General features: G+C 47.4%; 1 protein-coding gene across 1 annotated transcript; it reads right to left on the reverse strand.

The window, feature by feature from the left end:
• Positions 1-54: 54 nt before the first annotated feature.
• LOC119087259 (disintegrin and metalloproteinase domain-containing protein 19-like) lies at positions 55-18,883 on the reverse strand. Its single transcript, XM_037201980.1, has 5 exons — positions 18,627-18,883; positions 12,401-12,477; positions 1,718-1,910; positions 1,019-1,084; positions 55-306 (listed from the first exon to the last, which is right to left on the reverse strand). The coding sequence occupies exons 1-5, from the start codon at positions 18,750-18,752 to the stop codon at positions 166-168; spliced, it is 603 nt and encodes a 200-aa protein (XP_037057875.1). The 5' UTR covers positions 18,753-18,883; the 3' UTR covers positions 55-165.
• Between the last annotated feature and the right edge of the window lie 6,062 nt (positions 18,884-24,945).

Consider the following 24,945-nt stretch of genomic DNA (forward strand, 5'->3'; position numbering starts at 1 on the left):
TGTGTGTGGTGAGTGCGCCAGGTCAGCTGTGGAAGAAGGCAGGACTCCTGTGACTCCGGGATAATTCTCCACTGAAGCTTTATATGCAAGCTGCCACCTGCACCATCACCACCTCAGAGAGGCTTTCCCGAGTCCCCCAGCCACATCAGATCCTCTGTGTGCATTCTAAGCATCGCCAAGGGACCATTTCAGCAGCTGCCATGCTCCAGAGTGACAAGGGTTTGGGGCTTCTGCTGTGAACTCCAGAATAAGGAGCAGCTCTGGCTCGGGGCTGCAGCCCGATGCCAAGCACTCTGCTGGCACAACCTAGAAAAATCAGGAAATAACCCATGAAAGTAAAACAAATGATTGAGCCAGGTGGATGGGTGTTTGTGAGATCTTAGGTCCTATCCAATGTGAGGAATATGAATTAAGGGGCTACCCTGCCCATTAGGCTATTGGTTCCCAAGACCACCTGCGATGCATTAAAACTACCCCGATGTCTTAGTAAGACATGGATTGTGGGACCCCACCCTGACAATTTGGGGTTTAAGAGATCTGGAGTGAGGCTCAGAGATCTGCATTTTTCACAGTTCCCAGATGCCACATATGCTGCTGCTCTGGGGACATTTGGGGAACACCAACATGGATATAAAAATAGATACATATGAGAAAATGCCATCTGATCAGACGCTGAAAACACTTGCTACCTCTGTAAGACAGAAGTCTGAAAGATTCTCAAAAGGACTACAGACCGTCTAAGAACAAATATCAGAACCATAGGACTGTGAGACCCCCATCTAAGTAACGCCGGTGCTTATGTGTCCACACTAAGAGCTTTCCTTGGCTTTTGATTGTTGTTGTTGTTTTCTTTTTTCCTGTTTAAAATGGCTAAAATAGCCCTGGGCTGGATTTAAGGTCAAATTTACACGATAAACTAAAAGATGAATGTGTCCACATCTCCCCAAAGTAGCCAGAGGCTGAATGGACGCTCTCAAGAGAGAAGTTTTTCTGCTGAAATCTGTCACTGACCCCTTACCTCTGAGTAATCAGCCACCAGGTAAAGCTCCACGTACTTCATAGACTGTAAATCTTCCCGTTTCATCTAGGGAAGAGACAGAGCAGATCAGTGCGGCAGAAACAATTTGCTCCAGCTTATTCTAAAAAATCTGCTGAGCGACCGTGATGGTTAACAAGCTGTGACCCTACTTCTTAAATTTAGGTGTTAGGGACGGAGCTGGCTGCAGCCCACCACCTCCATCTACAACTGGTTATTGCTGGAGGCCTTTCTGAGCCATGGGATCTAATCTCTTTTTTTCTCAAAAACCAAGAAGCCAAACTGGCTAATAGAGGCAGAATTGAGGCCAACAACCCACAAGGGAACATGTCGACAGTTTAGTTCCCAAATAACCTTGAGACCACAGACCTCTGTTTTCAGTGTGAACAAAAAACATTTTGTACATTGGACGAGGTATTCCAAGAGGGGAAGTGGACATTTTTTTAACCTCATACAGTTTCAGAAATCAGCATCTCAGAGCATTCCAAATACAGTGGTTCTCTTATGATGGTGTCTCATTCAACAATTCCAAGAAAGAAAGAAGTGGGGGGGGGGGGTTTTTCCTCTTTCTTACCAATTCTCTCCCTCAAGTTATAAGTACTTCTAGAATGAAAGTAAGGGTGCCCAGGGGGGACAAACTCACATTAGTCTGCCCACTCCACTGGGAACCTAAAAACTCACTCTGCGAGGTTGCTTTTTGGTTTGCTGTGTAAACTGAAGGGCCCAATCCTTAGCGGTGGGCTTGGAGTGCTCGAACCCACAGTTCCCCGGGGGCAGCTTGAGATGTTCAGATCTGTAAATACGGTGTTGGCTGTCGCTGTCGGGGACAGGCTCGATGATGTAGCTGAGGTTACTTCTCACGATAATCAGTCCTCTGTGGATAAGAGAAATGGACTCTCTGGTCAGTGCTTACAAGTCTGGGAAAGTCCATTGCATAGGTCCATACGCTCGATGGTTCTTCACTTTAAAGTGGGCCATGAGCCCCTCTGTGAAGGCCTGATGCAAGCTCAGAATCGCTAAAGAGAAATACACCACGTGTGAAATGGGATACGAAATCTCTGAGCACTTGCACCTCACTGAACCCACTATGGGGCCTTAGACTGGGACTCCTAAAGGCCTCCAAATCAAGCATGACAACCATAGGTCAAAACTTCACAGACCCAGAAAACGGAGCACAGTGATCAGAGAAAGCATACTAGCCTGCAGTTGAGATCACCCAGGCTCTAGAGTTAGTGCTAACATTCAACAGTCACATACTCCCCAAGAAATATCGTGTCACTCTGAGCCTTCATTTCCTCATTCCTAAATTAATATATGTACTAATGATAATGTACTAACTCATCAGGGATCTTAAGTGATTAAATGAAGACACATCTCCTTGTGCCTGGAAGCCAGGTGGTACTTTACGGCATTCCTACCCATCCCAACTGTCCCATGCTAACGAGGCAGCTATCTGTTGCAGTGATACCCATAACTAGGCTTATGTGACAATCTTGCACCCAGTTCTGAACTCAAAGATATGTGCTGGGTTATTTAATTTCTTCACTCACTGAGATTTCACCGTGTTCTAGATAGCATCTAAACACATACAATTCTTGCTGTTGGTATCCACAGGGAATTGAGTCCAGACTCTCAAGGAAACAAAAATCACAGACATTCCAGACTGAACATAAAATGGTGTGCTATCAGTATATAAGCTATTCCTGTCTTCCTGTATATTTTATATTTTGTATCACCTCTAGATTATTTATAATACCAAATAAAACATAAATGCTGAGGCTGGAAAGATGGTTCAGCAGTTAAGAGCACTTGTGTGTCTTTTAGAAAAATCTGGGTTTGATCCCAGCACCCATGACAGACAGCTCACAAATTGCCTATTACTCCAGCTGCAAGGAATATGGTTTTCTCTCTTGGCTTCTACAGGCCCTACACACACATGGTGCAATATATATACTTAGGCACACACACACACATACATTGAATAAATAAATTTTTTAAAATGTAAAAAATTGTTACATCTGTCATATTGTCCAGAGAATAATGACAAGAAAAATATATGTGTTCAAGAAAACAATTTTTTTCAAAACTATTTGATTGATTCAACAGTTGGTTGAATCTACAGAAGTGGAATGCACGAGCCTGGAGAAACAGTATTCATGGTTGGTAGAAAGACAGCCATTCTAGCTATGCATCTGGCACCATGATGGTTGTTAAGGATGGAGACATGAACAAATCAAGATGCCTGCCCTGCTGAAGAACAGAGTGAGCAGGGAGTAGTCACTGTGACTCATGACCTGTCATCGCTCTGGCAGACACCCATGGATTAGATGCAGCTGCTGATACTGCTGCACTAACGAAGCCTCGGGGATGTCTACATCCAGTGAGCACTTCCTGCCCAGGGCTTCACAACGATCAACGGAGGTAGGGAGATGCCCATAGGCAGCTCCATTATCTCTTCTATTGAGATCTATGACGTGCCAATCTTCCACTGTGATGTGGGAATGAAAAACGGGCAGTGGTCTGCAAACTGTGTGTCACATGGTTAGTTATCTCTCAGTAAACCATGTCTAAGGATGGAACTGTGTGTCACATGGTTAGTTATCTCTCAGTAAACCATATCTAAAGATGGAACTGTGTGTCACATGGTTAGTAATCTCTCAGGAAACTGTCTAGGGATGGAACTGTGTGTCACATGGTTAGTTATCTCTCAGGAAACTGTCTAGAGATGGAAGGGGCCCAAATGCCTCCTGTCATCTTATCTCCTAGGGAACGAGTATCCTGCTACAGTCAGGCCAATCGAGTCGTGACTAGTCACACTTCTGAAGAGGGTTGCTGGCATCATCAACCGTGGTCAAGGGTAAATGTGCTATGTCCTTTGGACCCACTCTCCAAATAGAGAGATAAGCAAGACAGCCAGGCAGGCCGTGGGTTCCTGACTCTGGGAGGGTGAGCCCAGGACTGACTCCACAGGACATAGGCAGCATGTCACCTAGGCTCTCATCCCTTTGAGCACTCCAAACCAAAGGCATCCTCAGCTCAGCCTCTGGCACATGAGTGGCAGAGCTTCTCAACATCTGCCCACAGCTGTCCTCTTGGGATGCATGGATGACTATCCAGGTTTTGTCCTTTAGTAAGAGGCCATGACACTCTCAGGAAAGATATCACAGACTGTGGTGGGTAGTAGACCTTCCCTGATCCCATCTCTTGCTGACCTCAACTTCCTGGCTGCCTTCTGGCTGACACAGCAGTGGCCACCTGGCCTATGGTGAGACACCTAAGGCGTTCCCTTAACAGCTAGGGTGGAGGGCAACGAGCAAGGCTCACATCCACTTCCCTAACTCTGCACAGGAAAGGGCAGAGACCAGGGCACCATGGGTATCCTGTTCCCAAGCTATCTTCTCATCCCAGCTGTTCAGGGCCTCTCCCATCATCTCAGCTTCCTCTAAATGGCTACAATGTTGGCCACAAAAGGCGGCAGACCACAAACCAATTGGTGAGCCTGTGTGCACCAATATTACACACCCAGTGAGCGGAAAGTTACCCACAGGAATCTGTGAAAGCCTCAACACAGAGCCACGAGGTGTAGAGTTGACTTGCTGTGATAGGAACAAGCCCTTGGCCAAACAGGTCAGAGGTCAATAGGAACTTGGCAGCAGGGTAGATAATAACCATCATAGTGGCCATAACTGAGATTTTCTATGGACCAGGCACCAAGCTGATAAGCATTTTATTTCTCATACCAACTTCTCTGACCCTTACAAATATTTTTTCCCATGGTACAAAAGGAAAAACTTGCGTTGAAGATTAACTGAGCCACCCAAATTCACACAAGTAGTAAAGAGTTAAAACAGGGGTGAACTTCAGGGTTCTGGCTCTACATCCCATGACCTTCACCCTGACCTTTTACTGCCATTCAGAAGAGCCCTGGAGAATGGTTCAGAAAGACGTGCCCCACGTGCATGTGGCTATAGGTAATGGTGCCAAGGACCCCCCTCTGAAGTGTGAGGCAGGCAGAAGGAAACTAGGCCCATCAGCTCTCTGGGAGAGATGACCAGAGGCCTCTGTCTGTCCTTCCTCATCCTCAGACACTGTTTGCTGTGAGCTAACTAGCCCCGTGCCACACCGAATGCGGATGGCACTCTCTGTTCATTCCGTGTCACTTTATCAACGAGGAAACCGAGACTCGGGGAAATTAGAAAGGAAGCTTTCACCTGGGGCCAAGGATTTCCGGGACACAGTCTCTGTCCCCTTGGGCTCTGTGCATCTGCCTCCACTGGTAAGCTCTCCGCCTGTGCTCAGAGAACCCAGGACCAGAGCTTCCCACCTATCCACTAATCTACAAAAGGTACCCAGGCTATCCCAAGAGACTCAGGATCACCAGGCCCAAGTGTCTGCACTTAGTCCCCCGGGCAATGCTGGGTGACACTCAGGAGCTTCCGTCAGGAGCTCATGCTCTTGCCTGTGTTTCCATGGTGCTTGAGCAATTGTCTCAAGAAGTGGGCAGTCTGAAAATCTCGAGCGTGGGACAACCACTGAGCTTATCCCTTCCAGCAACAGGATTCAGTGGCCCCTTCCTGTCCCCTCCACCCACTATAGCCCTTGGAGGCTCACCCCAGTCCCACGGACCAGCTCCTGTAGGATTACTTAGAGATGGAAAAGAGGTGCCACAAGCCTAGCACTTCACAGTGGCCCCCAACCACTTTGTCGATGGGGACTTTCTGAGAATGAGGTTCTGTGGACTCTCCCTTGCCACCAAGCCACAAGTCACCTAGATGCCTCCCCCCACCCCACTCACCCATCATCATTCAACCTGAGAGCCTCGGCTGATTCAATTTGCTAAATGTTAGCTCTGGCAGAGGCCAAGATCAGAAGTGGAGACAAGGAACCCGGGAGGCAGAGGGCCAGGATGCTACTCTCCAACCTATTCCTCGTCATTAAGAGAATGAGAAAAATAAATCATAAGATAGAGGAACCCAGGCGGGCCAGTCAGCCAGGAAGCAAGAAATTCATGCTTAACCCACAAGTGACTGAGGGCCTCACTCAAATACATCCTTCAAGACGTGAGAGAAGAGCCATTCCAGGGGAAGCTGTCCATTAGACACACAGCTGCACATCCATCGTCCCTACACAGGGAGAGACCCTAAGAGGTAGTAGCTCCATGTTCCTTCTCCCCACCACTCTCCCAACCTGCACCCACACTAATGGGTCACAGGGAACTTCCAAGGCAGCACAGAGAAAAGAAAGGCGCATGGTCCTGAGTTCCTGCTGGGACCAAGGCAGTGTTCACTGACAACCAGGGACCATGCTCCAGAAAGTCAGCAGTCATGGAAGCATGCTGTACACATGAGATACAAAGCATTTTGTTGGGGAGCCACTTAGGATGTCTGCACAGCGCACCTGCCATGGGTCAGCACTGTTCTAGCCCCTGGGGATACAGCATGAGTCAACCAAAGATCTTGCTGTCAAGGAGATGGGACTAATCACCCAATGTACCCACCAATGACATCAATATCACCGCTCCCATCCTACAGGGCAGAAAACCGAGACTTCAGGAGTGTATCCGCACCAGCTGGGGCCAGTGAAATAACAAGGCAGGTAAAGGCTCTCGCTACACAAACCTGGGTTCGATCCTCTTTGGAACCCATGTTAAATTCAAAGGAGAGAAAAGACTTCATAAAGTTATCCTCTGACCTCGACATAAGCACTTCCCCCACAATCATACTCACACACACACACACACACACACACACACACACACACACACACACATATCCTTATACATATGCAACAATAATTAAGTCATTTATAAAGGACTGCACTAGTTGGCAGGTGTGTGTGCATGTGGGGAGCATATGTCTTAGAGGACAACCTTGGGTATTGTTCCTCTGTTGTCTATCTTGGTGTTTTAAGACAATGTCTCTCAATGGGCTGGTGCTACCCATTAAGCTAGGCTAGCTGGCCAACAAGCCCAAAGATCCTCTTGTCTCTGTCTCTCCAACACTGGGATTACAGGTGTGCATCATCATGCTCAGCTTTCATATAAAGTGGATCCTGGGACCCGAACTCAGATCTTCAGGCTTACATGACAAGTACTTTACCGAGCAATCCCCCCCCAACCCCCACCCCCACCCCCACCCCCGCCGCCCTAGTCGCCAGCTTCTAGACCAGGAATGGGCTGCCTTTAGAATCTAAACTTGTCACAGTGTAAGGGTCCTGCCATCCATCGAAAGGCTTATTCCACACAGGACCTGACAGGTGGAGTTTATCATCAAGCCTGCAGCAGAAAGGTATAGCTCTCAGAGGAGGACTTCCTCCTGCCCCACCTCCCAAGACTCTGCTCCTTCTTCCTGGAGCCAAGGGCTTCCTCAGCTAAAGGGTACTTTTATGATCTAGTCTACTCCGGTTTTAGATGAGAAGAAATCCAAGGGTGGGTGGGGAACTTGCTCCACAGTCACTGAATGAGTTGATGTAAAGCCTGAGGCAGATTCTAAACTGCTCACTTTGCAGAGTCATAGTTCTGGAAGGCACACCTTACCAACCCTACTATCCACACCCTTCCCAAGCACGTAGCTATCTATAGGACAGAGTGACGCCCAGGGGAAGGGCCAGTCTGGCCAAGGAGAAGACAAGGGCAAAAGTAACAGTGGAGACAGAGGTACGGGGATCACACCACCAGGAAGTGTAGGATCACACCACCAGGAAGTATAGGATCGATCACCAGGAAGTGTAAGATCACACCACCAGGAAGTGTAGGATCACACCACCAGGAAGTGTAGGATCACACCACCAGGAAGTGTAGAGTCACGCCACCAGGAAGTGTAGAGTCACAGCATGAACTCAGGGTCCTAGAATGGCACTTCTAAACTCATTCCAGTCCAAGGTGCACACATTTGGACATATTCTCCAGTCCCCAATCTCAGACTGTCTCCCTGGAGCACAGGATGGGAGCCCAGGAGCCAGCCAAACCTGTCAAAGCAGAATTGCTGTGAGAGCCCCAGATTTTGGATGAGAGTACCGCTGTGACAGAATGATCATCCAATCAAGCGGATCTGTGAGGATTATTTATTGCTTATTGTTGAGAGACTGTCTCTATAATTCAATTCGCCAGACTTTGGTACATAAGAGTTTAAGGACCCATTAAAGTAATTTGACAGATCAGTGTGCACCTATGACTTAGTACTAAGTTGGAAACACATCACAAAACTGAATGGTATGCATGGGATGATCTCATTTGTACATAATAAGCAATATATCTCAATGTGTACCCCAACAGTGACTCAAATGAGCAATGGATTTGGGTGGAAGGATAGAAAAGGACAGAAGTTTCAGTAGTTTTTAGCTTTCACTCCTAATATGGTTTGGATGTTTAACTCTAAAACTGTATTGACTGCATAGTGACAGTTTTCAGTAAGTATTGTCTTAAAAATTAAAAACAACCAAACAAAAACACCTCACCAGCAATGGATGGGACACACATACAGGTTTAGTCAAGGACATCACAGCCTAGTACTGGCTAAAATGTTCCATAAATGATCATCAGACCTTACGTTTAGTCTGTTGGTTAGATGTGAAGACGTATCTATGCATGCAGGACATTGTGGTAATATTTACAAGACAGGTTCTTAGTGTAAGGCAGGCTAGCGTGTATGGACTCCTGACATCCTCATTGAAATAGTGATCCCAGTTGGGGATGCTATTTGGAGGAGGCCTGGCTGGAGGAAGAAGATCCCTGGGAAGAAGTTCTTTGGACTCCCGTCACCCTGACTAAGAATGTTCTGTCTTACTGTGGACTCCAGATCGACAGAGGCAGCAGGGAAGGGCTGAGCCCTCTGCAACCTTGAGCCAAAGCAAATCTTCCAAGTAAATCTCCCCTGTGTGAGTTGTTTACTTGAAGCATTTAGCCATGAGCTGGCTGACTAACACAAATGGCTTGCTGTGTCTTTGATGAGATCCACAGCCACCAATGACCCAATTCCCAAGGGTTGGGCCCCAAGCAAGTTATAAAACATCATATTATATAGCAGGGTTCCTTTTGCCAGGAGTATTTCCATGAGTTCATAAGAAACTGGTAAATTATGGCTGCCTCTGGGAATGAGGTAAAATCTGGGGAGATGGGGTGAGAAAGAGCACTGTGTCTCCTTGTACCCTTACATGTTTTTTAACATTTGGATTTATTTCACTGTGATCGGGTATTGTTTCTTTGATGATAAACTGACCTACAGAGTACTTTGGAGAGACAAGGCCCTAGTAACCATCTAGAGCAGTGGTTCTCAACCTGTGGGTCGCAAACCCTTTGGCGGTGTCGAGTGACCCTTCCACAGGAGTCCCATATCAATATCCTGTGCATCAGATATTTACATTATGATTCATAACAGTAACAAAATTACAGTTATGCAGTAGTAGCAATGAAAATAACTTTGTGGTTGGGAGTCATCACAACAGGAGGAACTGCATTAGAGGGTCGCAGCATGAGGAAGGTTGAGAACGCTGCTCTGGAGGGTCTACTGACCCCTTTCATTTTCAGCCTGAAGAGCCTGCCTTGCATATATCCTATCCGTTTTCTCCAAGCACAGGAGTACATGACCGGGAGAGATGAATGGTTGCTATGGAGACTTTCTATGGAAATATCAGGCTTCTGGGGCCCTGGGAAGCTATTTGGGTTTGAACACCGCTGCCAATCCACTCTCTGCTCCGGGGACCCAGTGTGGCCGGCTTGCAAGTCTCCAGCTCTTAATTCAGCCTGGCCATGACCTCGTTTTTTCTTAGCATGTGGCGGGAGGAGAGGGCTGGGAAAGAAAGGCATGTGGGACCCCACCAGATGGAAGCATGCAAAACAGAAACACATGGGCAGCTTGGTGAGCGTCCCCATCAGCCTGACTACAGGAATGATTCACAAGAGGCCAAGCCAAGAGTGTTCCCACTGCTCCAGACCCAGAAGGGACACACACACACACACACACACACACACAAAGAGGCAGAGAAAAGCAGGTCACACCTGCTTTTTCCTTTTCTCCGTCCTGGGACAGCCGTTGTTTACTTGCTGCTGCCTGCAGGTGGTGGTGGCTGAACCTATAAACACCAGCCAGTTGGCTTGGCTGGAGGAGGCCACTTGAGTGGAGGATATGAGACCACTGTTAATCACCTTCCAGCCAAAACCGATTTCCTGCCTAATTCCCTCAGGCAACTCACCACACAAACCTTTCAGGGATGTGAACCAACTCATAAACAGACAGGAGACCTGCAGTCAGAAGGGATCTTGGTTATATTTGGGGGGCGGGGATAAGCTAGCTAAGTCTTGGAGCAAATCTTATATGCTGGTAAAGTGCTGCAGAGCTAAGGAAACAGTCTCTACCCTACCTATCATCAGTGCCTCAGTTAAGATGAGGATACAGAAATGAGAAAGCTTGCTATCCACCAGTGTGGGACATGGGCATACATTAGTAAATGACAGAAGCAGACACTGAATCAGAAAAGGGAAAGAAACCACCTCCTACAAGCTCATCAGAGCTAATAGTGGAGCTGTATTCTGCCTTTGATAACACTGAGTGGGTACCTTAACATTAGCAGTCTTGTCCCTAGCATACAGTTGGCAACCGCCAACCAAGATCTTGCTGTTATTCCTGGAGTCAGTCAGTCAGCACCCTGAGTTCAGGCACCATGCACAGTTTGTGGAGATAAGAGCCCAGAGTTTTCAAATACGTAAATAAAGGTACGGCAGGGGGCTATAGGGATGGCTCGGCAGTTAGGTGCGCTTGTTGCACTGGCCGAAGACCCAGGTTTGGTTCCCAGCATCCGCATGGTGGCTCACAACCATCTGTAACTCTGCTTCTATAGGATCTGATGCCTTCTCCAGCCTTCCACCAGACTTGTGCTGCTCCTGGTTCGAACCCGGATAGTTTGGTTTAGGGACAGAAGGGCCACCCACCCTTTTTCCAAGCATCATCTAGTTGGAACTTTTCAGTTGATTTTCTGTCTCAGAAGTTATCCTCTCCTTTCTCGCTACATCTCTCTTCCTTAACTTCCCACTTCCTGCTACACAACCTGAAAGTCCTTCTATCACAGAGTGAAGATGTGGGAGGAACGCTGAAAACCAGTTTGGGGTCTTCTGACATGTCACTTGTCTCCTATCTCCCCTTGCTTTCATTTCTGGGATCTCACTGACCCTGGACGGACTGCCCCCTCATGGTTACCCAACCACTAGAGAGACATTTTGCCGGCTATAATGCCTTTCAGTACAAGCCAACTAATAGCTCAAGGTCCAGCTACCAACTGTCTTGGTTTCTCACCCTCTGGAACACTACCCACCTACCCATGGGGATGGGTACCACACAACTTCATGGACTCCATGTCTCAGAGTTTACTGAACTTATTCGTACTTGCCACTCCTCATGTGAAGGCAATACAGGCTCCATCTTAGGGAAGGGCCACCATCTTAGACCACCTGCTGTACTCAGTTCTAGGAAGGACCTCAGGAATGTGCCATGACAACTTGAACAGATACAGGGCAATATGCTCCTGCAGACGTTCTGTCTGTGGTTTATGGCCCTTGAAGATATCTAGATAATCCTGCTGAGCAGCCCAGATAATCCTGCTCAGCAAGTTGTGGTCCACTGCCAAGAAGTCCAACCGAATGGTTTCAAATGTGGTTTCGTGCCAAAAGTCTAGACCAGTAGTTTCAAAAAATCACCTTGCCCCATATCCCTTCTACCCAATCCCAAGTTGCCAAAGCATGTAATTCCCAGCTTGCGGTTTTTCCCTATAAAAACTCTCTGCCCCTGGGACCTCCACCACTGCCGCATTTCCCTCCATCTGCCATGCGGTGGCCCAGGTTCGAACCTGACAATAAAAGGACCCTTATGTGCTTGCATTGGAAACTGGCTCCTTGGTGGTCTCTGGGGGTCTCAAGAAATGGGTACAACATTCATCAAGCTCATCCACTCCTTCCCTGAACTAATCCACATGCCACAGCTTCCTGTCTCTTCACCTCCCTGTGCTTTCCCACACTGCCCCTCATAGATCAGCACCCTCTTTTTACTGTGACTTACTGCCTGCCACTCACATCTGGCAGACAGCTCTCCATTGATGCTAAGCTTCCAGTCATGGTTCCAGTCTGGATTTGTTAGCCTTACCATTCCTAAATAATAGAACTCAGATCTTAGCATATCAAATTAATCATGAAAGATAAACCCAAAACCAGTGCTGTGTGGATTATCTGGGACTTCCCTGGCATCTCACAAGCTTGGCCCCTGTCAGAGTACAGACACATGCCCAGTGGCCTCCTGTCCAAGGCCCTTGCTTCGGGTTGACCCTGCACATCTTCCTGAGGATCGGACCAGTCATCCCCAGCAGCTTCAGGTCTCTTACCTAATTCCCCGGCAGGTGCTGAGCGTGACGCTGGACTCTTCGGCTCCCCTCACAGTCCCGTGGTAAAAGCAATGATCCTGGCAAACAGAAAGCGCTCATGTCAAATGGCACCGAGAAACATGACCATGTTAATGTCTCATGAGTGACAGGTGATGGGTTAGTGCCTTACTAAGCCCGACCTTGCAGCATCTTTTTTTTTTTTTTTTTGGTTTTTTCAAGACAGGGTTTCTCTGTGTAGCTTTGCACCTTTCCTGGAACTCACTTGGTAGACCAGGCTGGCCTCGAACTCACAGAGATCCGCCTGCCTCTGCCTCCTGAGTGCTGGGATTAAAGGCGTGCGCCACCACCGCCCGGCTTGCAGCATCTTATAACCTGCAAAAAAGCTTCCAAGCTACCTCTCTGCTTGGTTCTTACAGTAACGCAAGAGATAGGGCAGGCAGATGTCACCAGTCCTACTGAAGAGACAAAGACGTCAAGGATCACAGGAGCAAAAAAGATTTGCCGAAGACACTCCTGCCAGGTTGGAGAGCCCAGTGTCAGATCGGACATGTCAGCCTCAGGAAAGAGTCTTCCGGAAGAGCCAGTTTCTTGTTGATGTTGCCACGGTCACTCGCTGTCATGGGTTGAATAGTGTCCTCCTAAGATGCTTATGCCCACCCAGAAGCTCGGAATATGACTTCATTTGTAAATAGGGTTTGGATCATGTCATTAAATTAAGATACGGCCACAGTGGATTGGAGCAGGTCATAAACCTAATGCCTCATCTACTTCCTGGATAAAAGGAGATAAGAGATAGAAGGGGAGAAGCCACCTAAAGACAGAGGCAGGGACTGAGTGATGGAACAGAGGCCAAGGAGCACTAAGGAATCAGAAGAACGAAGGGAGGACTCTTCCCTGGAGGCCTGACAGAGAGCACAGCCCTTCCAACAACTTGGTTTGGGACCATTAGCCTCCAAAAGGGAGAGAGAATCCATTTCTCTTATTTTAACCTCCAGGTTCACAGTACTTTGTTAGGGCAGCATCAAGATACGAACACAGCTCAAGATGTTTCCCTGAACCCCTCCACACCTGGACCCTCCTTCCTCGGTACCTAGCTCCATGAAGCCTGATGCTGTTCTCTGGTCATGATGCCTCATGGACATCGGGTCCCCAAACCCAGCTAGAGCTCTCCACCTTTATAAACACCAAGAACTACCATATGCAGGCCCTGGGCAAGGCTTCAGTGACGCAGGAAGAAAATGGGCACACAGTTCCAGCCCCTGGGGTTTATAGTCTTGTGAAAGCTAGTCATCAATAATTAGGAAGCTTCGATGGTTTGAATGAGAAGTGCGCCCCCACCCCCATCCCAGCTCAAGTATTTGAACACGTGGTAATGCTACTTGGGTAGGTAGTACAGCCTTGATGGAGGACAAGATTTGAGATTTCATAGCCCCACCCACCTCTCTTTGCTTTGTGTTTGCAGCTGAAGATGTGATCTCTCAGCCTCCCGCTCTGGCGGCCTGCTGCCATGCCCCTCCCCCCATTAGGGACCAACCCTCTGGGACCTTAAACCTAAATAAACTCTTCCTTCTGTAAGTTGCTTCTAGTTGTGGTGTTTTATCCCAGTGACAAAAAACAGTTGATGCAAAAGTCAAAGACACACAGCTGCAAATAAGAGTGTGTGGTACCAGAGGAGTGTTTGCCCACTAGGCTAACCATAGCAACCAGAAAAGAGTCCTTCTGAGAGTGCCCATGTGCCTATGTGCTAGCCAAACCGTCCTGCTCCCCAAAACAGATGGTATAAAAACACCAGGGATAAAAACACTCTTCCCAAAGAGGCCAGAATAGAAAGAGGTAAAACTGGTAAAGGCAGTTTCTTTCTTTCTTTTTTAAGATTTATTTATTTTATATATATGGTGCTATATCCACATATAGAACCTACATGCCAGAAGAGGGCATCGGATCCCATTATAGATGGCTGTGAGCCACCATGTGGTTGCTGGGAATTGAACTCAGGACCTCTGGAAGGGCTGCCAATGTTCTTATCCAAGGAGCTATCTCTCCAGCTCCCAGTCAGTTTCTTAAAAGGGCTTCCCCAGCACCCTGACACTAAGCAGCAATCACAAATTCCCAGGCTGTTTCTGCATGACAGACAACCTAAGGACCTCATCTTCAGAATACACTGTTTGCAGCTATTTCCTTGGGAGGGGGATCCAGAAGGCAAACCCCTGTGTCTGGGTTCACTTTCCTCCCACCTCCAGTCCTGAATAGAGCCCCATAATTAAACAGAAGTATTTTGGCCCAGCCAAACCAGCCTTAAATCCAGATTTCCACATGTGCCAGCAATATAAATGACTTCTCTGGCCTTCCACACCTCTAGCCTCCGACCTCGGAGTGGTCATGAGAGTCCTCTATACAAACCAACTAGCTGAGCTGCACCCTAGCCCAGAGGTAGACAGCAAACATTAATAGACAGATTTTCATTGAATTCTTTCACGAAAGATAAAACATGGCCTCAGGGGACTCAAAAGGCCACACAAAGGGCTGACCCAACCCCACAACCTTTACTGTTCCTATTCTACATCCTGTTCATCTGAGCCATACAGCTGTGTCAGGAGGCACAAGCCAAGCCACACTCATCTTGGGCTCCCTGTCTGGATTACAGGTATCCTTTCATCCATTGGCCAGCAGCACCGGTCATCTATCCATTCCTATTGACACACAGCCAGGAGGAGGGGCCGCAGCAGCCTCCCCTTGGCATCCAAGTGGGCTGAACCTTAACCAAGTCAGATTCTGGCCTCTCTGTGAGCACAAAGGAGAACCACTGTGCTAGGTTTCCGTTTGTCATCCCCCAGCACCTAGGAAGGCAGGTGCTGTATGACTTCCAGCCAAGGGTCCCACTGCTTTCAAAGGCCAGCCTGTCATGTTGTATCTGTCCCTGGGCCAGGGGAACTGGAGGCAGATGGTCAGCAATCAAGTTCTGGACCTGGTCCTTGGAACTCAACAGGGAGATAGGGAGGTCACAAACCCGAGGTGTAGCGCACTGACAATGAGAAAAAAATGGCCAGGTCGCCCTGGGAGAGGGGGCCAGGCCTTCAGGAGGAAAGCAGGGCACATGGACAGTGGAGTGAGTGAATGTCAAGCATTCAGAAATGAAGGTGAAACCCTGTTTCAAAATGCCGGTTCCTTCACAAGGATCATGAACTTTGATCCAGAAGTAGCTAATGAAGAATTAGACCTCTTCGGCTCTCTGGCTGACGGCTGCAGTGTGGACAGACATCCCCTGTGTGCTCTTCAATGGCATCTTCTACAACTGTCACGTGCTCTATAATTTACAGAGGGCATGAGCTCATGTGACCAGGGTACCTGTCCTTACTCTTACTAACAGCCAACAGGCTCCTACCACTTGACAACATTGGCTAAATTTGTATTTTAACTCTGAGCATGGCTTTATGAAGCAGATATTATTCCCACGAGTTTAAAAGGGGGAAACTAAAGATCGGTTTAAGGGACCTCAGCTTTTAGGCTAAGATCAGATAGATGTAAAGAGCTTTGGTGACTTAGTGACACAGTGAAGTGGAACCCTGGGCCCCAACAACGTGACCCTGCACCCAGTCCTCTACCATTGCCAACCAAGGCAGACTCGGCACCCGGCTGGGTTCTCTTTCCAAAGATCTTCTACCCTCTAGCAACCAAGTGGACAAGCTCTCGTCTGGGTCTCACCACTTTTAATCATAGCCAAGTTAATTTCCACTTCTTAATCCCCTCAGCTGTAAAATACAAGGTTAGAAATGATATTTATAAAGTCCCATAAAAATCAGTGACTTGTCTTACCCTTCCATAGCACTGAGTCAGTTACCAGCACAACCAATTTTTGAGATTGAAAAAAAACAAAAGAACTCATTATGGTCCAAAGGGTTGATTAAGGCCATACAGCTAGTGAAAGCCAAGACCGCAGCCCTGGCTTCAGATCCCAAACCCTGTAAGTCTTGCTGTTGGAACACATCCCCAGACCTGTTCCCCCAGTAACCTGACCTAGATTAGGGCTATAACCTACAGGGCTGGCTAATGAATCTTGATAAGATTCCCAGAATGCCTGATAAGTTTGAAGGCAGAGTACAGTCCTCAGCATTTAGGCCAAGAGCAGCTATGGTTAATTCCACTCCGGTTTCTCCTTGCTTTCTTAGTTTCCGAATGAGAAGGCTGACTGGGAGCCCCCTGGGTCTGGGTGGGGACTTTGCAAGAATCCAAGAGTAGTGGATGGAAGAAAACAATGATCTTGGCCCATGGTTCCGCAAGGATGTGCTTTAGCCAGCAAGGCCTTCGGGAAGGAGGGGGATTCAGGAGACCAGGGGACATCCTCTCCCACTGCTCTTCTCTGAAAGACCCTTAACACATCTCTGCTTGGTGCACAGCCTAGAAAGCACAAAGAGCAAGTCAAATCAGCCATGAAGTCATTGCATTCCGCAGCATCTGGGGCTGAGGGGCCACCCCAGGGGGCTTTCACAGCAGGAAGCATGAGCTCATAGTAAACTCATGCACTGAGACCCATTCTTGAGTTGTGGGTATGGAAGTGGGAGGGGCTGAACTCAGTCCGACGAGGGTGTTTTTGTGAAATGGTCATGGCTACGGGCTTTCTCCACATGGCACTTACCCAACCCTTTGCCGGTCCCTATTCCTGGAAGCAGAGAACAGAAGTCTGAAGAAGGGAAACGTTTGAACCAAGGGGCTTTGAGGAGCTGTGGGTCACAACGGGACAGTTTCCCTGATACAGCCCAGTCTGCCCGCTGCTATCATTGGCTACACTTCCAACTTCTTTCCCACCTGGGAAACCCTTGGGAGAAGTCCCACTGACCTTCACATCCAGCCCAACAGAGCATCCCCTCCAGCTATCCAGCTACTCTACTGTAGGCCTCTTAGATGAGTCCAAACTCAAGGGACCCATCCTTTCTCCATTCCAGGGAGCCTGATAAACTAAGCTAACCTGCTAGTAACTGATAGTAGCTATCTTGTCAGACATCTGCACAGCGGCAGAGATATTTGAGGAACGAGCTACATGGGCATCTATTTCCACAGATACTGTTAGAGGAATCCTGAGCAGAGGAACTTCTCCTGTTCTCCTCCATGTCAGACATCAGATCTCTTGCCTCAGAAGCCTCAAACACAAAAGGTCCATGTAGTTCATGCTCTTCCCCTGACCATCACATCTCATGAGGCCAGGTTCAGAAGCCTCGTCTGTCTGGTCCAGGGCTTCCCCACTGAGGCACTACTGGTTGGACTATGGCTGGATAAATCTACTATGAGGCTCTGCTCTGTGTCCAATGGGGTGCTTCCAGCTTCTCGGTCCTCTGTCCATGAGATGCTAACAACATCCAGCAATCAGCAAGCATTTGTAAGTGTACAATGCCAGGGGGGAAAGAATCACTCCTTCTTGAGATCCACTGCTCTGGGCCTATGAATTCTAACAGAAATCACCATGGAAAGCCAACAAATCATACGGCAGGTAGAATTTACTGTCTTAAATATCTACCAGTAGGGTATGGTGAAATAAATTAAGATGTAAACCATTTTCAAAATGATGACTCTTTGATGATGTGTAAAACTTTCCTACTAAAAACAACTCTGAAGAGGAAATGTCCAGTATGGAGACAACAGCAAAATTTTAAAAGGCTCAATACAGCAGGGTATGGTGGGACATGCCTTTAATCCTAGCACTAAGGAGGTAGAGAGGGGAAGAGATCTATGAGTTTGAAGACAGCCTGGTCTAAATAGACCCCATCTCAAAAAAACCTTAATGGTTTACGATTGCATTAAAATGGTATGATGTTAATATAAATTTGTATGCACAGTGATGAAAACTCTATAGACTTTACATTTTTTAAAAAGATTAATCAGAATCTAATTGGGAGAGATGACAGGACAATGAGTAAATTATTCCTTTTAAAGATCCTTAATATATGATTAGTTAACATAGGCCCAATAATATGTGTACTTCGTAATGATTTACATGGATTTTAATCAAGGCAATTACCCTCAAACATGCCATCTGTTTGCGTCATTATTTTTTTTGCCAACAACACAGGGAACAGCTAGGAGACAATAGGCTTAGCCTCTGTTTGTGCCCTAGGTCTTCAGTCAGAGGAAACAAGCCCTTCAGAAAATAGGTCACCTCGATCACTTATCTCCCCCACCCTGAAGAGCAGCACCCAGTCAAGAGCTGACGAGGGACATGTGTCTGCCGGCTCACCTCAGACTTCAGCGGGGTGGTTTGAGGGCTGCCACTTGCCGTGTAGCAGGTTTCTGTGTAGGCTGGAGCAAAAAGGTGCCTGGAAGAAATAAGAGTAGACATTTGCATCTTTGTTGAAGATTCCATCTTCCTGGGGATGGTGCCAGTGACTTTAACTGAACCAGGAAAGGCTGCCCCGGCTAGAAGAAACTTGGGTGGCTGCTAAGGAACCAAGGAACAAAAAGAAAACCAGGAGGAAATTTGTCATTGATTTTATATTCAGAGATCATCACTCCAGCCAGATGGAGTAGACAGTAAGTACTAAGCCTGTACTCTCTTGATTTGTTTTTCTGGGTCCTGAGAAGATGTACATACAAACACATCCACAATATCGCAGGGTCAGGGGACCCTCCTGTGAAAGTCAACTGATCTTTCCAATATTGTATACGCTAACTTTTAACATGGGTGCCTCACTTTTTCTTTAGGAGATACTGTTTTCTCTCTTGCCACAGACCCTTTGAAGCTGAAGTTAAGGACCTCTCACCAAAGGAGATACAGAACAGGGTTCCTAGAATTTCTCTCAAAGTCATATGAAAAATAAAAGAACCAAACAGATGTTTCAACTAACAACAGAACCGATACCCAGAAATTCAAGGTCAGGGAACAGAGCGATTTCTGATTTCTAATGGAACAAGATATCAGAAATTCAAGTGTGGCAGAAAGAAGTGCATATTTATATAAAAACATGGAAAATCTAAAAAGTCACGGGGCATTTCAGAAACATATGTATCCTCAAGTCCATTTGAGTAAAAAACTAAATGTACCCCAAATGCATGTACTGAAAACAACCGGCAGGGCCCAGAGTCCTTTGTCAATGGTGATTATCTCGGGGGAGAGCAGATGTTCACAAGGCAAGTTACATATGGCTGCAATTAAAAAAAAAATACTTATCAAATATTTTGAAAACAGAAAACCTAATTCAAAAGTCCTTTCAGAAGAAAACACAGGCTGAGGCCAGAAAGAACAGCCAATGGACTCCGAAGGGACACTAGGTTTTGGACGAGGTGACAATCCCCAGAGGAAGGGATATGGCTCCAAAGTCGAGGCTGGGCTCTTCCCACCCCAGGATGCAGTCAGAAAGCAGATGACTCAAGAATTAGCATTCAGTCTTGAGGAGAAGCAGAGGAACCCAAGAGGGATGTGTAAAACCAGGAAAACACAGACTCCAGCTGGCCCCGAGGAATCTCAAGCCCATGTTCCATGTAGCATCCAGACAGTCAGAGAGGAGTCATTCGTGGGTCAGAAGGAATTCAACAGTAAGTCTCACGAGGACAGAGGCCCCACACTTAAGCCTGCTTGTGTCTTCCGGCACTGGCAAGTTAACTACACGGAAGATACAGCTAACTGGTCTAAGTTACCGGGTAATTCAGCAAACCAGGGGCTTGGGGCATGGCCTGGGATCTGAAAGACACGCCTTGATTCCAGCTCTGGCCATGGCTGTCTCTACAGCCACTCGCTGGTCACCGTTCCTCTCTTCGGTTTCCTCTTCCCATGAACGAGGGCAATATACCCACCACATCAAACCACAGGATGATACAGTCAGCAAGCTGAACGCCAAGCACAGTAGAGTGGAACTGGGTAGAAATGAATGATTACCATCATTACATTTACTTTATTCTAACTTTTGGAAATAGAGTCTCATGTGGCCCAAGCTGGCCATGAAGTCATTATGTAGCCTAAAATGAGCTCTGAACTCATGATCCTCCTCCTGTCACTACCTCCCAAATGCTGGGATTACAGGTACAAATGAGTGACAATACGCCCTGTTTTATAGGCACTAAGGGTTGAGCCCAGGGCTTCATGAGTGCCAGGCAAGTATTCTCAGCCATTGAGTCACATTCCCTACTCCCTCACTATTGCTTTTAACAATGGTTATCGTGGAAGAACCCAGTAAAAAATGAATGGATTTTCCTGTGTCTCTCTCCTCAGCTATTAATCCACTCCGTACATCACTGAAGAGAGAAGATGAAAAGCAATTAGCTCATTCCTAAGCTCCATTTCCTGGGTTGTTTTCACAGACTGCATAATGGACGGCTGGTCAGGAGTTCAGAGTTTAATGGCGCATCCTGGGTGCCAGGGAAGAGATGTAAATTTTCCCACAGGAAATGCACTTAAGGTAAATATGCTCTAAGCTTATTCCATGTCTTAACGGGGGGAGGGGGGGGAATCACTTATCTGGCGACATTAAAATGAGCCAAAAGGGGTGAGGGTGGGGGATGGGCCAAAGAGAGTGATCCAAAGTGAGCCTTTGTGGTATCCTTGCTCACAGGCTCGCAGGCACACTCGCTCAGGAGATGGCTTTTCTGCAGCTCACTGGGGGTTTGTCTTCATCAGCATGGGACTCTTGGATCCTCAGCATTTAACGTTGGTTAGAAAATCAAATAGGCCAGGTGGTGGTGGCACACACCTTTAATCTCAGCACTTGGGAGGCAGGGGCAGGTGGATCTCTATGAGTTCCAGGTCAGCCTGGTCTACAAATTGAGTTTCAGGACAGACAGAGCTGTTACACAGAGAAACCCTGTCTTGGAAAAAAAAATAGATTTCTCACTGGACTACATACTCCCTTGAAAGCAGGGACCAATGTTATCTTTAAAAGCTCTGACTATCTCCAAAAGCAGGCAATACACATTTATCCTGGATAAGTGGATGAGTGAATTAATGAATAACCCTCCTACTTAGTATAAGAACCTACCAGACAGCCATTCAACAAAAGAAGCTTCCAGAGATTGGGAGTTCCTGCAACTACCCAATCCAGTCCTGACCTCATGTCATCCCATAGGATTCTCACCCTGAATTTAAAATCACTTCTCTGTATCCAGCACCCACTGGCTTCATCCTGTCCATAGAATCCAGATCTGTAGAATACAGCCTGCTCCCTTTGCTACCTAACCACCATTTCTAAACAAGGTCTACTTAAAAATACAAGTTAGGACCTGGGGAGAGGGCTCAGGAGGTAACAGACTCCCTGCGTAAGGGCGAGGACCTGATTCCCATCAATGAAGAAAAAACAGCCCAGCATAGTAGCACATGTCCATTAACCCCAGTGCTGAGAAGGCAGAGACAGGAGGATTCCTGGAACTTGCAGCCCAGCCAATCTAACAGAAATCACTGAGAGACAGGCTCAGTGAGAGGTCTTCTCTCAAAATATAAGGCAGAAAGCAATAGAGGAAAAACCCCTGACTTCTGGCCACCACATGAACAGGTACCCAAGCATACACCACATGCAAAATGCAAAGTATGGGGCCACACCCCAGACCTACCGAATCAAAAAGAAACTGAGGCTGAGTCCAGCCTTCTGTCTCAGCAACCCCTCCCTCCAGGTAATCCTGATACAAGAACAAGCCTAGAACCAACACTCTAAACCACAAGTTTCTGAGCAAACTTCAGAAATGTGTATACATGTCTGCCTGTCCAAGTCTCTACTCCTTCCTGCCTCCACCACATCCTGGGTCGATGCAAACCTACGAGTTTACTACCCCTCTCCAGTTAACTGCTAAGTTACGACGCTGTTTCTGCACCTTCATAGCACACCTGAGAGGTAGGAATTCCTACCATTCCCACTGTGGAGACATGGGGCCAGGAAACTGTAAGTGACCACCACGTGGTTGGAGCTAGATTTCAACCCCACATCTGAGAGGCAGACTCTTTAAGCGGTTTGTTGCTCTGAGTCTCTGAGATGAAAACATAAAACCAAACCAATTGCCTGGAACTTGTATATCAAAAGTGATGATGATGGTGGTGGTGGCGGCCCTGAGGTTGGTAATATAGTGTGTCACGATCAAGGCAACTATGCCCGCTTGAATACAAATGTCTGCAGAGAAGAGCCATGGGGTAAGCTAAGCACAGAGCAGGAGCAAGATGGTAGATGAGCAAGAACGTCTGAGCTAGTTCTATCCAAATACCCCATGGGCTATGGATGCAGGCCAGGAAGGTGCCTCCTTCTAGAAGCAAAGGGGTCATCATCATCATCAGCTGTACGATTTTACCAATGGGAGCAAAGCATTGCTTTCAAAGACTCTCTACTGGCTCCAAGCAAAGGCTGAATATGCCCATGTGCCCAGGCAGGGGGACCCTGGCACTGTGCTCAGGACAAAGGGTGCTGTCGTCTTCCCAGAGAGGAGACCACATACATGGATGCTGAGTGGCCAGCTGTCCCTTCTCTAACTACGTCTTTCTCTCATCTCTCTGAAAGGGGGCTGGCTCAGCATGGTGGCAGGAAACTGTCTCTTAACCGCCGGCATGCGGTAGGATTTTCAGGAAACGACTTGTGGGTTATGGAGATCCAGGATGAGGGGGAGCCTGTCCACGTTTCCCACCCTCCACCCTCCGCCACTGACTTTGAGAGAAAAACCATTCCTGCCATTAGGCTCCTAGCACCCACATGGTGGCTCACAACCATTACTCCAGTTCCAGGGGATCAGACACCCTGTTCTGGCCTCTGCATGTACCAGGCATGCCGATTGTGAACATATAATACATGCAGGCAAATACTCAGTCACATAAAGAAAAATAAATAAATCTTTTTTAAAAATGTGAGGTCCACAGAGAATCCATAAAACGTTAAAAAAAAAAAAATCCTGAATCTCCTTAAGCCAATCTAAGAAATTACGCTGCACCCTCCTTACCACCCCCAGGCACTCTCCTGAGAAGAACAGAATCCACCATGGCAACCTGAAACCGTTAGAGCAGCCAAGTCCCAATGCACGTAATATGCAAACAGCTCTGATGAACATTCCTAAGGCCAGTAGCCTTCAAAGGCCTACCAGCACTCTTGCAGAACTATTTACCGACAGAAGTTTCAGGTGGTCCTCCTAGCTAAAACCCCCTCTCAGGAGCAAAGAGCACACAGGCTGAGATGAATCTACGCAGCCTCTTCCTGGTGCCCAGCCCACCCTCCTCCAGCATCAGATAAGCGAACTGGTACGAAGTGATAACGATTTCCGAGCCACCTTGAAAAACAACCTCCTCCCATGTGCTCGGCATGAACAAATGCGTCTCTGCTCCTTCCCAGGCTATTTTTACTGCTGCCCTTCCCCTTGGTCTATCTGGTCCTTCCGAGAGGATCCAAGTGTCTGGACACACGGAGTCGAAGATTCATTTCCCCCTATTACGTGACCTGGGGTAGGGGGTGGTCCTCACCCAGTCCAAGTTAGTCACGTGGCTGCCTTTTGGGTTTTTCCCCTCACACTATTAAGGTCACAGACTCTGGTCCAATCATTCTACAACACCAGGAAAGGCTGTGAAAAAGAAAATACGAAGCCCAGAACCCATCCGGCTCCATTGAGAATTCTATTCTCTAAGGGACTGTAAGAAATCTGTATCTTTAATGGTTTTTCCAGGTGATGGATTTTTATGCTCTGGGAACTATCTTGCTCTGTTAGGTTCGTTTTAACTTTTTTATGTTCCCTTCCTAGTCTTCTATTCACCTCCCCACAAAATCTAAAAACAAGCTGGCAGTGGTGGTGCACACCTTTAATCCCAGCACTCGGGAGGCAGAAGCAGGTGAATCTCTGAGTTCGAGGCCAGCCTGGTCTACAGAGAGAGTTCCAGGACTGCCAGGGCTACACAGAGAAACCCTAAAAAATGACCTAGAAATAGGTACTGTTTTATGTGTGGGTTAAAAAAAAAAAAAATCTAACAATGATCCCAACCCACCAAAGAGGGAACCAGGGGTGTCCCTGCTTTGGGCACAACAGTAGGACATTGTCTACAAATGTGTCCAATTGCCGGGCGGTGGTGGCGCACGCCTTTAATCCCAGCACTCGGGAGGCAGAGGCAGGCGGATCTTTGTGAGTTCGAGGCCAGCCTGGGCTACCAAGTGAGTTCCAGGAAAGGCGCAAAGCTACACAGAGAAACCCTGTATCGAAAAACCAAAAAAAAAAAAAAAAAAAAAAAAAAAAAAAAAAAAAAAAAATGTGTCCAATTGTATTCCTAGCTGTGTGGCCTGAAGGCTGCTGGTGGCACCCACCTCGGCCACACCTGGAATGCTTTGCCTTGAGTGCCAACTGCATTGGACTGTCTTTCCAAGACATGAAACAAGGCAAGGATGATTCTGGCTCCTTTTAACCTCACACAAGGACTCTGGGGGAGGGGACAAGCTGTCAAGACTCAGACTCTAGGAGGCCCAGCTAAGTTTCTCTAGACTCCACCAAAGGCCCTAGCTTCAGGACACTACTCACAGTGAATTATGTAGCTCTCATACAACCCTGTGGACTTAGATGTTCACATGTAAAGGCTTAGTAAGGGACTAGAGAATTGCAAATATTTCCACTCACTAGAA

Source organism: Peromyscus leucopus, unplaced genomic scaffold, assembly GCF_004664715.2.
Source record: "Peromyscus leucopus breed LL Stock unplaced genomic scaffold, UCI_PerLeu_2.1 scaffold_637, whole genome shotgun sequence".
Taxonomy (NCBI): Eukaryota; Metazoa; Chordata; class Mammalia; order Rodentia; family Cricetidae; genus Peromyscus; species Peromyscus leucopus.

Coding starts and splice junctions, on each gene's coding strand:
- LOC119087259 (XM_037201980.1), bottom strand. CDS start 18,752: ATGGAATCTTCAACAAAGATGCAAATGTCTACTCTTATTTCTTCCAGG. Junction 1,085..1,717: donor CCAAAAAGCAACCTCGCAGA/GTGAGTTTTTAG, acceptor TCTCTTCCCTAG/ATGAAACGGGAAGATTTACA. Junction 307..1,018: donor TGGTGGCTGATTACTCAGAG/GTAAGGGGTCAG, acceptor TGATTTTTCTAG/GTTGTGCCAGCAGAGTGCTT.